Consider the following 15,295-nt stretch of genomic DNA (forward strand, 5'->3'; position numbering starts at 1 on the left):
CAGCTCATCATAGAAGCGGCATGTTTGGGGCTCTGACCCAGAGCGGCCGTTCGCCTCTCTGGTTTTCTGGTAGGCTTGCCTCAGCTCCTTCAGTTTCACGCGGCACTACTTCGGGTCCCTGTTATGGCCTCTGTCCTTCATGCCCTGGGAGATTTTCAGAAAGGTTTTGGCATTTCGAAAACTGGAACGGAGTTCTGATAGCACGGATTCCTCTCCCCAAACAGCGATCAGATCCCGTACCTCCCGTTCGGTCCATGCTGGAGCTCTTTTGCGATTCTGGGACTCTATCATGGTCACCTGTGCTGATGAGCTCTGCATGGTCACCTACAGCTTGCCACGCTGGCCAAACAGGAAATGAGATTCAAAAGTTCGCGGTTCTTTTCCTGTCTACCTGGCCAGTGCATCTGAGTTGAGAGTGCTGTCCAGAGCGGTCATAATGGAGCACTCTGGGATAGCTCCCGGAGGCCAATACCATCGAATTGTGTCCACAGTACCCCAAATTCGAGCCGGCAACGTCGATTTAAGCGATAATCCACTTGTCGGGGGGGAGTAAGGAAATCGATTTTAAGAGCCCATTAAGTCGAAATAAAGGGCTTCATTGTGTGGACGGGTGCAGGTTTAAATCGATTTAACGCTGCTAAATTCGACCTAAAGTCCTAGTGTAGACCAGGGCTTACAGTCTTTATTGCACCTATTACACGTGTGCATGAAGCCCTGTAACGCCTCTTCTTATTCCCATTGCACTGTATTCCCAGCACTTGCATGAGTGCTGGGAATACCACCCTGCCCTTCTTCTCCTTGGTTCCAGGATGTCCTGGGCCCATGATGTGAAGCTCTGCCGACTGCCATGCTTGTCCTTGGTCCTAAATTGTACGATAGGCTGGCTTTATAAAACAGGCAGGTTCTGTGCAATTCCCTGGTTTGTATGTATTTACAGTATTCTAGCACACTATAATCCCTAACTGGTTTCCCTCTCTCTACACTTACTAACCTACTCACTCTTCACACGCACATAGTTCTGACAACCCTTGGTTTCTGTGTGCAATTCCAGGTATTTATTTTAAGTAATAAAATCTTAATTGGGCTATGTCCTGGTTTCCTTAAGAGACCACACGTCTATCCAAGTGTGTCAACACTAGCAACATTTGCACCTGTGATTCTTCACTAGTGCAACTCCACTGCTGAAAGCAGCAGGTGAAATGCTAGTGTAGACTGGGCTCTGACCATGGTTAGACACCTGAGACTGGTTTACATTAGCATTTCCACCATTGCTAGTTAGCGCTGGTTGTGAATTACGTGTCTGAATTTTGCTAATGCAGACATGACCTTTGTTTTAAAACCACAGAAATTAAGATTATCTGAGGTGCTTCAGATAACAGCTCCCTGGTTTAATTGTGAGGGGATTAGAGAGAAGGAGGCAACTGTGAGGAGTCCACTACTGTGGAGTTTGCTTCTTCTGTTGGTTCTCCAGAGCCTGAATTTGTTGACTTCAGCTGACACTGCAAGGCCTACTTGTTTCCTGAGGTGTTTTCTAGAGTGTGAGTGTACATAGGATTGCGTTTAGGGTTGAGTAAATAGGTGGAGATGGGGAATCCAGGAGGTCTCTGCATATTAGGACATTGGCTTCTAGCCGCAGTCTGTAGATTTTTCAATAAATATGATACATGTGCCCAGAGCATTAGACAGGTGCATTTTTATAAACTGAAATAAATAGATACACATTATTATTTCTTCTTATTTATTATTAGTTACATTCTGACAGTGTGCTCAGTGTGGAACAAGACACAAATAATATAATCCAGACCCACACACATGCACATCCAAAGCTGCAATGCTTGCAGCCTTCTGCACACGTCTTGTAGGGCCTGGTTCTAGAGTTCTTCATTTCTTGGGCAACGGGCAATCTGAATCGCCTTTTCCGTCTGGAACAATAGCACAGAGAAGCCAGTACTACTAAATCTTCTTCTCCAACAGCGCATCACCTTACAAAGTTGACCCTGATCCACAATGACAACTCCTAAGGGGGTCAGTGCTTGTTGCCTCACAGAGGGAGCAGGGTGGGGACTTATGCCAACTCTCTCACTACAACCCATGGAGTGTCACAAATGACAAATACTGGCCCCTACTCCTCCACTGCACTAGAAGGTTCATTTCACTGATGAAGAATGACAGTTTCTGCGAGCCAGGCTTTTATTAAATATTCCGCATACAAAGTATTAAATAAATATAGAATCATCAGCCACTAACATACCAAGCCCGTTCACTTGGAGATGTCTGTGTATTTATATATAAATGCAAACAAGACTATTTACAAAATGCATCGCAGACTCCAGGAAGAGTCAACTCTGCAGACTCATCACTACTGGAAGGAACCAGAAGTCAATTTCAGAAAGGAGGTCTGGGACACTGAAATCAGGTTAGGAAGATCGGAGTTCTAGGGACTAGGAATCAGTGCTGGGAAGGAGCAATGTGGGGGTGCTGGTGGTCAGTGCTGGGAAGGTTGTCTTGGGGGCAGAATTTGGGAATCAGTGGTGAGCAGCATGTCTACGGAGGGAGCTGTTAGGAGAGGTGGTCAGGAAATGTGGAAGGTTTCAAAATTTCAATGAAAAATAATGTCCCCAAAACTTTTCATTAATTCCCCCCCTGCCATTTTCCAACCAGCTCTATTGGGGGATAAAGTTGGGATAAAAGAAAGAAAGAAAGAAAGAAAGAAAGAAAGAAAGAAAGAAAGAAAGAAAGAAAGAATTCTCTTTGCCAGCCAGCTCTAGTTGTCAGTCAGTGCTATGGAACTGGAGATGGGAGAAACTGCAGTGCTTGGGTGGATCAGTGCTGTATGGGTCAGGTACTTTCAGCAATACATGAGACTTTGGTACCTGGGTGGGGAGGCAGTCGGAAGGTGATTGCTGAAAATTCCTGCTTGTTTCAGTTTACCAGCTGGCAGTGTGCACAAGAATGCCAAGGTGATCAGGACTGAGTGGCCTGGGGTCAAAGTCTCTGCTGAAAAGGTTCCTGGTTCCTGGGCCTTACAGCAGGAAGCTCTGGAGCTATCAGGAACCCACTGCCTCTGGACAAGAACAGCTGAGCTCAGTCACATGACTGAGGGCAGGGAACTGAGTGAACAGGGGCAGGCAGGGGGATTGCTCTGCTGGATGAATGTAAGGGAATTAAAGTGCTGCATGTGTAAAGCCAAAGGGAGGTGGGGAAGAAAAAGGGCCCGTCCCTTTCATCAGCCGCAGTCCTATCAGTCTGGTTCTGTCTCTGTTTAGCAGGATAGAAGCAATGGCCTTTCCCTGAGTCCCTACTGCTTGTACGTTGTCTCTTGGCTCATCACTGGGCTGTTACTTGGTGCCTTGCCCGCCGGTGTAATTCTCGTACGGACTGACCCGGGTTTTAGGCCGGGGGATGGAGAACTCCTGCTGGGGTTTGAGGCTCTGAAAAGGAAACAATCATGCGATCAAACATCAAAGCTGGAGAAGAGTAAATGGGATGAGAATGAGTAAAAGGGGACCTGGTACACTGTATCAGGAAACACTTCCCGAGAGCACAAGCTGTTAGGCTGTGGAGCAGTCTCCCAAGGGAAATGGCAGAAGCCACATTGCTTATTGAGCCCTTTGAAACAGGACTGGACAAAGTACTCTAGAATAGACTATGGAGAACAATCCTGTATTGGGCAGGGCATGTGCAGGGCAGGGAGTATGGCTAAGACATGAACTATTAGGCCTAGCCCAGCTCTGACAGATTCTATCATCCCTGGTGGGAAAGTGAGTTTTCACTGAGGCAGGTAGGGAGCTGTCCGTAAGTTACACATTGCATTAGGGATGGGTGGGTCCTTAATTTTGCATGTTTGTTTCAGTGTTCCAAGGGGGTGAGTAGTGGGCCCTGACAGTCACCAAAATTATGTGTTACACAATTTAGGGAGAGCCCCTCGCCTGCCCAGGATTGATTACACTACCACTCCCAATAGCCAATGAACAGTGAGCGGGGATACACCACAGGCTCACTCAGACAGGGCCACCCTCTCGCCAAATGAACACATCAACCCCAATTCCACCAAAGATTCCTCAGCCCCAGGGCTTGCCCAGCTCTGCCTATCCCATACAGAAGGCAACTTCATATAAAGCATCCTGTTCATCCCATTTCCCTGGTGAAATAGATGAAGGAAGGGATGACTTTACCTCCATCTGAAAGTGAGCAGAATGTGGGACGTAGCGTGTGTCCCCATTGTATCCTGGGCCTAAAAAAAAAAGGAAAAGAGAAGAAGGCAGACAGTAAGTGTCACTGTGCCACCATGACAACACCATGACAGAGGGGGCCCAGTGCTGTATGGAGAACTGCCTCTGACTGTCCTCTAGGTAACCAGCAGGCAGGAAGAGTGTGAATTCCACAGGTGATTTTACCGTTTCCCATTTTCTTATCAACCAGAGACTGATAGGAAGTATCTTAAGTAAAAGGACATGGTAGGGCTAGCGGCATTGAAATTACTCTCTCTTCTTCCATAGCTGTTGTCCTCCTCACATCCCAGATCCCTACACACAAAAAATCCTCCTGTATGCAGACTTCAACAGAGCCCTCCACCCCAGAGCTCCTCACACACATACACATGCATGACCCCACTGAAGTGTTCAGTGGGAGGGCATGTCTTTTCCCTAATACATTCCTGGGAGACTGCGATGGGAGTCTGCCATCCAGGGCATGAGTGTACTCTGACCAGCAGACCCACACCTTGCGAGTGATCACTTCCCTTACCCTTGGCCCTGGGAAGCATGAACTGACATGTGATTTGGCCCTGTGCCACTGGAAAAGAAATTCCCACAGAAAAGATTTCCCCCACCCCCAGATAATTTTATTTTCTAAGTGGGTCTTGGAAACTAGATCAGAACTGGGAGAAACAGTTTACCAGAGTGATCTGGATAGCTCTGCAAGTCCCCAATGCTGATACTAGTGAAAAACAAACAAACAAAAATACTGCCCAGAATGTTTACCCTCCTGGTTTTCCCAACTTTCAACAGGGTCCCCCCCAGATCACCTCTGTGTCCTGATATTCATGTAATCTCCTGCTCGCTCGCTCCTCTCCCCCATTCTTAGCCTCCTTCTTGTCCATAATCTTTCCCTCTCTCCAGGTTGGGAAGTTCTCTTTCACCTGTGGTTTCCGCATCCATCTGGAACTCTCCCTTTTCCTACCTCATTTACTGTCTTCAAATCCCTTCTTAAAACCACTCTATACCTTCGAACTCATGGTTGGTGCTCTCTCTCTCTCTTCTGCATTCTATGGCACTGCAAGCAGGGATGCTATGTAACAATACACTTCATCATACCTGTTGTGGTCTCCTCCTTGATATAGGCTTGGTTCTCCACTCCAAAGCTCTGCTTCATGAGTTTAGGTTGGAAAGAATAGTTTTCTGGAGGGTAGTCCTCAGGATTGCGTGGGCTGGTGAAGAAGCAGAATTCAGGCACCATGTACATCATCAGGAAGACCCATCCGTTGGACACCAGAGCGATGCTGATGACAGGATCATCCCAGATGGGCTGTTTCTTTAATTCTGGGTTGCCTCGCATGAGCATGGTGATCCACACCACCCAGATGGCTATGGAGAACAGGCCAGTGACATAGATATGTGCTCCATGCCTCTTCCAGCCTTTGTATGTCCCACAGAAGGTGAACATGGAGACCAGGAAGGTGAGCGCCATCAAGAGGAGCACGTAGATCAGAAGCATGACAAAGTCCATATTGCGTTGTCCTGGACTCATCTGAGTAAAGTTCATATTTTGTCTGGCCACTGTGACGACTACATACACTATAGCTATAATAATCTGCACTACAGTGAGGCTAATGGCAATAACTAGCAACACCAGGTAGCAAAAGGGGGCCTTCCCCCTCACCAGTTTGACAAGGTTGAAAGCATGGGTCAGGAGGCAGGAAAAGCAGAGGGCGAAGAGAACACCAAAGAGAAAGAAGCGGGTGGGGCCGGTCCGGACATTGAGTTTAATGATGAAAGCAAAAGTGAGGCTGAAGATCCCTAGGGTGCCTAAGAGGAAGAGGAAATAGATAGGGATCATGCTTCGCTTGGTGGAGTCTTGGACCTTACCAGTGAAGATGAGTAGCAAGAGCATGAAACTGATGGTGACAATGACACCAGCTGTAGCCAGTGTTTCCAGGACGATGCCCCAGGCTTGTTCAGTGTCACAGAGTAAATAATAGTCAGAGTCAATGTTCTTGTTGCAGCCTGGAGGAGGTGTGGAAGCCATGGTGACTCACAGAACAGCCCTCAGCTGGGAGTTGGGTTTAGCGTGTGGAGCTGGGTAGTGCTGGTGTCCGACGATATACAGGAGATCAGACGAGACGATCTAGTGGTCTCTTCTGTCCTTAAACTCTATGACTCTATGAATATTCTTCCAAAGATCTGCAGAAGAAGTTGAGACACCAATGTAGCATAAACCTTGTTTAGTTTTACAGCAGCTGGGGAAAGAAGGAGGATAGGATCCGATACCTATTTCTATTTGTAAGTCAGGCTATTTGTAAGAATTACTGCATGACAACTAACCAATGGCTGGTCTAGTCTGGCATAACATCTCTGACAGTGGCAGGTGCCAAGCAGACCTTAGAGGAATGTGAATCACTCCCTAGCCCCACCTCAGAATGTCTCTAATTGTGCAATACTCTAATGGGGAGAGTTTTCTTCTGGACTCTAGCTGAATGCTGTGATGCATAAAGATTGATAAACCTTGCAACTCTTATCCTAGGTAATGGAACGGCAGGCATTATTGTTATTCATAGACATACTTAATCCTTTTCTGAAATTCACTAAGCTACAGTATTTGCCTCCATAGCCTGCAGCAATGAGTTGCTAAGGTTACTTATACATAGCATGAAAATGGACTTGTTTTTTGTTAGTTTTCACTTTGTTGTCTTATTCAAAGCACCCTCTTGTCCTTGCTTTATAGGACTGTGTGACCTGAAGCCCTCAATTAGCTTTCTTCATTCACTTAATTATTTTGTATACCTCCATCATAGCTCCTTTTACCGTTCTCCTGTCCAACCTAAATAGTTTTGGGGAAGGCCAGTAACCAAGGGGCACAAACTAATTCCTATTTTTCATGCCTAAAGGGTAACAAGAAAACATTTTACAAATACACTACAAGCAAGAGGAAGAGCAAGGACAGGGTAGCTCCATTACTCAATGAGGAGGGAGAGACAATAACATAAATTCAGTAATGGCCAGAGTGTTAAATTCCTCTTTTGTTTCACTTTTCAGAAAGGTTAACAGTGATCGGATGACTCAGGGCAAAGTCTACACTGGCAACGTTAAAGCACTTTAATGTGGCTTGTGTGGTCGTGGCAGAGCGCTGGGAGGGAACTCTCCCCAGTGCTCTAAAAAACCCACCTCCACAAGGGGCGTGGCTCCCAGCACTAGGGCACTGTCTACACAGGCGCTGTACAGCGGTGGAACTTGCTGCGCTCGGGGGGTGTATTTTTTCACACCCCTGAGCGAGAAAGTTGCAGCGCTGTAAAGTGCCAGGGCAGACAAGGCCTAACATAGTGAACATCAGTAGGGGTAGGATCTGAGGCTAACACAGGAAAGAAAAAATTAAGAATTACTCAGTCCTGGTCTTAACCACAAACTTCTGTTGGCATAACTACTGATCTCTCAGAGGTGTGGAACATCCACACCCTTGTGTGACACAGTTATACTGATCAAACTTCTTGTGTAGACAGTGTCAAATAGATGGGAGTTAAATTAAGCTGGGAGGGGATGACAGTTAAATTAAAGTGGGAGGGGTTGCAAGCACTTTGGAGGACAGGATTAGAATTCAAAATGATCTGGACAAACAGGAGAAAGGGTCTGAAATAAATAGGATGAAGTTCAATGAGGACAAATGCAAAGTACTCCACTTAGGAAGGAGTAATCAATTGAATAAATATAAAATGGGAAATGATTGCCTAGGAAGGAGTACTGCGGAAAGGAATCTAGGGGTCACAAGCTAGATATGAGTCAACAGCGTAATATTGTTGCAAGAAAAGCAAGCATCATTCTGGGATGTATTAGCAGGAGTGTTGTAAGCAAGACACGAGAAGTAATTCTCCCACTCTACTCAGCACTGATAAGGCCTCAACTGGAGTACTGTGTCCAATACTGGGCACCACACTTTGAGAAAGATGTGGACAAATTGTAGGAAGTCCAGAGAAGTGCAACAAAAAATATGAATGGTCTAAAAAATATGACCTGTGAGTAAAGATTGGAAAAATTGGGCTGGTTAGTCTGGAGAAGAAAAAACTGAGGGGGGGGGGGCATGATAACTGTTTCAAGTATGTAAAAGGTTGTTATGAATGGGAGGGTGGTAAATTGTTCTCCTGAACCACTGAGAACAGGACAAGAAGCAATGGGCTTAAATTGCAGCAAGGGAGGTTTAGATTAGACATGAGGAAAAACTTCCTGACTGTCAGGGTGGTTAAGCACTGGAACAGATTACCTAGGGAGGCTGTGGAATCTCCATCTTTGGAAAGTTTTTCAGAACAGGTTAGACAAACACCTCTCTGGGATGGTCTAGATCAGCGGTTCTCAACTGGTGGTCCACAGCCCCCTTGGGGTCTGTGAGCCCTTTCAGGGGGGCTGCGGGGCACCGTGGCTGAAACGCAGTGCCCCGAGCCCTAGCTCCCCGCCACGGGGCTGAAACTGGGAGCCGTGGGGCTGAAGCCCTGAGCCCTGGCTCCCCGCCCTCCCCCGTGAGGCTGAAGCTGGGAGCTGTGGGGCTGAAGCTGGGAGCGGCATGGGGCTGAAGCCTCGATGCAGGCAGACGCCCTGAGCCCATGGACAGAGTTGAGGGGGCACGAGGGTGTTGCCACCACAACTGCAGTGCCTTACCCAGAGTGGGGCAGTCCTGGGGCAGCTCCACCCCACCACCTCCTCCTCTCCCCCAGCTCCCTTCAGGCCCCGCCCTCTTGCCAGGTCATAGACAGAGGGGAAGTTGGAGCCAGGCAGTGCGGGGCAGCTGCTCCTCTGGCTGGTGGTGCCATGGAGCAGGTAGTCGTGGCATTCCCCCATCTGCTGCTGGTGCCCAGGGTTGTGGCTGCTCCGCAGCTCCCAGCCCCCTGTGACTGCTTGTGCAGCCAGTAAGAGCTGCCTGGGGAGGGGGACTTGGCTCCAGGCCAGCAGAGCCCTCAGGGAGCAGCCACCGCAATGGGAGCCCTCCCAGCAGACAGCCCCTTGCTACCCCCTCCCTGCGCCCTGAGCTACCCCTTTGCCCACACACAGCCCCTAGCTACCGCCTGCCTGCATCCTTAGCTACACCCCAACTGTACACAGCCCCTAGCTACCCTCCTGCCTGCACCCTGAGTGGTTTTCAAACTTTTTGAGCTGAATCCCCACTTTGAATTAAATTTTTTGGTTGCGTCCCTGCACAGCCCAGGCAGGCTGGGTGGCCTGCTGAGGTGAGTCAGGGAGTGGAGGTGGCTCAAGCCCCGCCGGCCCTTGCTCCCCCAAAACAGAAGTCAAACTATGTCTGTGCCCAAGGATCCCACTCCTGGCCTGGAGCTCCGAGTCCTCCCTCCTCCCCTGCTCCCTCCCCCAGTCCCTGGAGTTTTTATAGCATGTTGAGGGGGGTCTCAGAAAGAAAAAGATTGAGAACCCCATGTCTAGATAATACTTAGTCCTGCCTTAATGCAGAGGACTGGACTAGATGGCCTGTCAAGGTCCCTTCTAGTCCTGCATTACATTTCTATTATTTCTATGTCAGTCTGGCAATAGAAAACATACAAAAGAGACCTGTTCACCCCAAATGCTTCCCCATTGCCCTACAGTGGCTGGAGGCCTGAAAGAGAATGTCGGTGCTAATGTTGTTAATATCTCGGAAACATTCTTCTTTGTCTCAGGCAGTAGTGATGCTGCTTTGAGGGTCCGCAGTTCAAGATCCTATGTAGGATGTGTCTCTAACACCCCAATATGCTCAAGCTTGTTGTTATTATTAAGTCTTAAAAGTGACTTCAAAGGGGGAAATGGCCTTTGCACTCTACTTTCTGATATGTAAATGTTGAGTGATCCCATGATGTTCATTGTTAGGTGCAATCCCCTGCCCACGGTTTTGTTTTCTCTAGACCATTTTCTCCATTTGTGGGTCAGTCCTGGGATCCTTTCCGCTGACTTCAATGAAGCAGGACTGAGTCCTTAAAAAAAAAAATATAGAAAATCCAACAAAGGGTGGGACTCTTGAATTTCACATGAAGCACACCTATGCATGCCCCAGGGTGAACTGTCTGGTAATGGTGTATTGTATCTCTTCTCGGCATCTCACCCCACATTCAGGGAAATGCAAAATGTACTGCTCTCTAAAAACACAATGGTTACAAAAGTGATAAGTATGTAAATATACAGGAAATCTGGAAGTCCGTGGGAAGGAACTGGGGAGAATAGAATCAAGGCCTCTGGTACCAGGTGGAGAGCACTGTGGTGTGATGTTGTCTCCACAGATCCCACCACTAAACCAGACACCAGAACTGACTGAATTACCATAAAAAGAAAAGGAGTACTTGTGGCATCTTAGAGACTAACAAATTTATTTGAGCATAAGCTTTCGTGAGCTACAGCTCACTTCATTGGATGCATTCAGAAGTGAGCTGTAGCTCACGAAAGCTTATGCTCAAATAAATTTGTTAGTCTCTAAGGTGCCACAAGTCCTCCTTTTCTTTTTGCGAATACTGACTAACACGACTGCTACTCTGAAACCTGAATTACCATAGTCACTACAAACAATATTATTTATGAATTTAATCCCTTTGGTTAGCAAATTGTTCACAAGCTAATCCTGATTTGTTTCTAATGTATTTTGTGAATTGGGATGACAAATTTTCTTTCTGTAGGATGTTTTCCAGCTACTCCCTAGGGCTATTTACTCTGTGTTTGGCTATCTAAGTCATAAAGCAGAGTTTCTATTCCTGACTTGGAGGGCTGAACAATTTTAAACAGGACAATGACCAGTCACAAATAGTGAATCCCGATAATGCATGTCCACTGGAGATTTTCAGATGAATTGTCATTCATGAAACTTTGGGGATTTTTGATTATTTATACAAATGCCTGGCAGTTGTCCAAACACATGTGAGTAAGGAATAACGTGAATTTCAGGGAAGTAAATTCAACACTTGTATTCACATAAAAATTCACACCTCAGATTATTTCACTCTTTGACCAGCTCTAGCAGACATACAGACAGGGGCACAATGTACAAACAGCTGGAGATCGCAAAGAGCAAGCGTGGGACACAGAGACAGGCATCAGACACGCAGACAGTGAGATACACTGAACAGCACACGCTGGTAGTGAAAGAAATATTAGAGATTCACCAGTGCAGCACCCAGCTTTGGCCAAGCTCTGACCAGATGGGATGGGAAGAGTTCTAAAATTTTTGAGATGGGGGTCAGAAGTCACCTGCTAATTTCTCTTCTCACACATATTTTTTATAATCAGTGATTACTTGTGTAATAGCATTGATATGTACAGCAGTCCACAGCTATCCCTGAGACCTGACATCTCTTTTAAAACGGGAAGGCACCCTTTTCAGAGTGTGTGTGTGTGTGTGTGTGTGTGTGTGTGAAATTTTCCGGATGTATGCCTCTGTCCCCCACATCTTAGGCTGGAGATTCAGGGACACCTCTGAGCTGAAGGGGATGAGACATGCCCCCTCTAAATCTTTTCTCTTGGGATTATGCCCGCTCCCCACTACACACTCATTTTAATACTGTAGTATACAATACTTATAAGGGCTTTACATCTGTCAATCTCAAAGCACTTTGCACGGAAAGAAAGCATTATTATCAGGTAACAGGTGGGGAAACCAAGTCACAAAGGGAGTCTAGCATGGGGGTAGGCTTCAGAGCCCATGTTTCAGCCTGAGCCATAACTTCAACATGCTGTTTACACAGCTATAGTGCTAGCAGGAGCCCCGCTAGCCTGAGTCTGGCAACCTGGGCTGGGAGGCTAGCTGCCATGGGCTCCAAAAGGCTGTGTAGACATACCCAGAAAGGCAAAGTGACTTCTCCAAAATTACACAGTAGGTCAGTGGCTGGATCAGGAACAGAAGCCAGACTCCCCAGCCAAGGCTCTGTCCACAATACCAGGCTGTTCAACTTGGTCACCCTTGAGAAAGGTCTGAGTTCCCTGCCTCCACTCGGAGGCTGTTTGCAAACCCCAACCCCATAGCTTAGCCTTGGCTGCGCAGCTCTGAATTACCTTATCGGTATTCTGTATGGAAGCTGAGACCTCAGAAATAGTGGCTGAAGGAAGGAAATTCCTACCTCACCCAGGTGGAGAGTAATGCCAGGCAGCTCCTGTAATCTCGGGCAAGCAGCAGGTCTGCACTCATTCTCTAAGGGCAGCTTTAAAAGTAACCAGGATGGGGAGGGCGGGGAGTGGGACACGCCTATTCCAGTTCCACTAGTCCTGGTGCTGTTATGAAAATAAAGTCCTGGTGCCAGGAGATGAAGTAAAAACTTCTGATGTCAGTGGGGTAATCACCCTGCAGCTGGCTGGAGGAACCTCAGGCAGGCCCAGCCCCAGAACTGAATCAAATACTATTCATCAAGGCAACTGATAAACTGCACCTCCCTGAGAGTCCTGGCACCAGCAGGGCAGATGACTGTGGGAGCCCTTAGGGCAAGCATAACAGTGCAGCCCCATGCCATCATACCTACATATGCTTCCCTGCCATGGAGCTAATCACTGGCAAGGGTTGTAAGCACAAGAAACCCTGTGATGAGAATGACCCTTCAAAATGTACTCTGACCCTTGTACTCTGTATCCCTCTGATTCTGACTCCAAACCGAGATGAATTCCCTTCTCTTTTGTCCCTGGGCAGAGAGGGGAATTCTGTCATGTAGCTAGGTCCACAGATAAGACCACCTCAGACCTCCCTTGCTTCCGATTCCTTCATGGCCACTACCTCTCACTATAACCTGTGACTGCACCCACAAGCCCATAATCATTCCCTGGAAAGAGGAGTTTCCCGTTACTTAGCTCTGGTGCCCCAATAAAAGGAGGACTTGGGGACAATGCCTCGTGCGCTATCAGGAATCTGAATCACTTTGCCACAGTTATTGCTCTGATAAAAACTATAACTCAGGGCGCAGGAGGTCTCCATGACAAATATCCTCTCCCAGGGTCTGGCTCTGAACCGTCACACCTATAACAAGGAGCCTGTCTAAAGGTCAACAGGGTAATTGGAATATGAGCGTTATTTCATTTTATTTATGGAGTTATTTAGTTTGAATGGTGCTTCCTGGGAATAGTCTCATTATTATTTGCAGTACAGTAGGTATCTAGAAGCCATAACCAAGATCAGGCCCCATCATGCAAAACACTGGATCTTATTACTATTATTTATTATTTGTATTTTCCTAGCATCGAGGCGCCCCTATCAGGGACCAGGACCTCATTGTCCTAGAAGCTGTACAAACACAGAAGAAAAAGATGGTCCCGTCCCAAAATAGTTCACATGCTAAGTATAAGACAAGAGCCAATGGATGGATACAGCCAGGCGGATAGTGGAGTACAAGGAAACAATGCGACAATGTTGGTCAGCATGGTAGGCTGTGGTCTCAGCACGCTAGCAGCCATACATAGTAAGAGATGCACAGTAAAAGGCAGCTCCTTACGTGAAAATCTGACACTCCCATGAAGTCCACTTGTGTTTTCATCATCTGACTTCTGGCCAACATTAATATAGTGGAGGAGGGAGGGAGGGGTGCCCGTCCAAATGATCAGAGAGTTACACTGATCCATCCCAATTTCATTTCAGTGTACACTTAAGAAAAGGGATTTAAAGTTTCTTAAAATCAGTCCTTGTAGGTCCCTGCTTTGGTGAGTTAGGAAAGAAGCAGGCAATAGTGAAAATCACAGGAGAGGAAAGGGGATTTCTCTCAAGAAGATTTCAGCACCAACTCTCCAGACCCAAGAGGGTATGTTTCACAGAACTGATCTTGGTTTTGTATCTATCTGAACCAACCCTCTGAACCATCTGAAGTTCACCTGTCTCCATTCCTGGGTATATGCATACTATATAATGGATGACTGATATAAGTGGAAAGTTAATTACATGTATTTAAAAGAGACAGCGAACCTCACTAGGGTGCAGTGTCATGTTTGATGACATTTTCCAGGATGCCACACAAATTATGATTAACTCTTTCAGCACCCAAAGGGCTGTACAGACTTGTGAAAATATGAGGTAACATTTGTACAAGCACCTCAGTGATTTAGGAACCTATGTTCCATTGACTTTCAATGGAACATAGGCACCTAAGGGTACATCTACACTTTGAGCTGGAAGTATGATTCCCAGTGTGGGGAGCAGGAGTGGTGGAAGCTTCCTAAAAGTGTGTATGTGCCCAAACCATTGAGCTGACCCCCCCGCACCATGCCATCCCAAGTGGAGTGCCCCACGGGTCGGTCCTCGGGCCAGTTTTGTTCAATATCTTCATAAATGATCTGGAGGATGGTGTGGATTGCACCCTCAGCAAGTTTGCAGATGACACTAAACTGGGAGGAGAGGTAGATACGCTGGAGGGTAGGGATAGGATACAGAGGGACCTAGACAAATTAGAGGATTGGCCCAAAAGAAATCTGATGAGGTTCAAGGACACATGCAGAGTCCTGCACTTAAGACGGAAGAATCCCATGCACCGTTACAGACTAGGGACCGAATGGCTCGGCAGCAGTTCTGCAGAAAAGGACCTAGGGGTTACAGTGGACGAGAAGCTGGATATGAGTCAACAGTGTGCCCTTGTTGCCAAGAAGGCCAATGGCATTTTGGGCTGTATATGTAGGGGCATTGCCAGCAGATCGAGGGACGTGATCATTCCCCTCTATTCGACATTGGTGAGGCCTCACCTGGAGTACTGTGTCCAGTTTTGGGCTCCACATTACAAGAAGGATGTGGAAAAATTGGAAAGAGTCCAGCGGAGGGCAACAAAAATGATTAGGGGATTGGAACACATGAGTTATGAGGAGAGGCTGAGGGAACTGGGATTGTTTAGTCTGCGGAAGAGAAGAATGAGGGGGGATTTGATAGTTGCTTTCAACTACCTGAAAGTGGGTTCCAAAGAGGATGGATCTAGACTGTTCTCAGTGGTAGCTGATGACAGAACAAGGAGTAATGGTCTCAAGTTGCAGTGGGGGAGGTTTATGTTGGATATTAGGAAATACTTTTTCACTAGGAGGGTGGTGAAACACTGGAATGCGTTACCTAGGGAGGTGGTGGAATCTCCTTCCTTAGATATTTTTAAGGTCAGGCTTGACAAAGCCCTGGC

General features: G+C 47.1%; 1 protein-coding gene across 1 annotated transcript; it reads right to left on the reverse strand.

Moving 5' to 3' along the window:
* Window positions 1-1,742: 1,742 nt before the first annotated feature.
* Window positions 1,743-12,340, reverse strand: LOC125629979 (retinoic acid-induced protein 3-like). The gene is made up of 4 exons (XM_048835363.2): window positions 12,287-12,340; window positions 5,316-6,401; window positions 4,176-4,234; window positions 1,743-3,431 (listed from the first exon to the last, which is right to left on the reverse strand). The coding sequence occupies exons 2-4, from the start codon at window positions 6,244-6,246 to the stop codon at window positions 3,339-3,341; spliced, it is 1,083 nt and encodes a 360-aa protein (XP_048691320.2). The 5' UTR covers window positions 6,247-6,401; window positions 12,287-12,340; the 3' UTR covers window positions 1,743-3,338.
* Between the last annotated feature and the right edge of the window lie 2,955 nt (window positions 12,341-15,295).

This window comes from Caretta caretta, chromosome 1, assembly GCF_965140235.1.
Source record: "Caretta caretta isolate rCarCar2 chromosome 1, rCarCar1.hap1, whole genome shotgun sequence".
Lineage (NCBI taxonomy): Eukaryota > Metazoa > Chordata > Testudines > Cheloniidae > Caretta > Caretta caretta.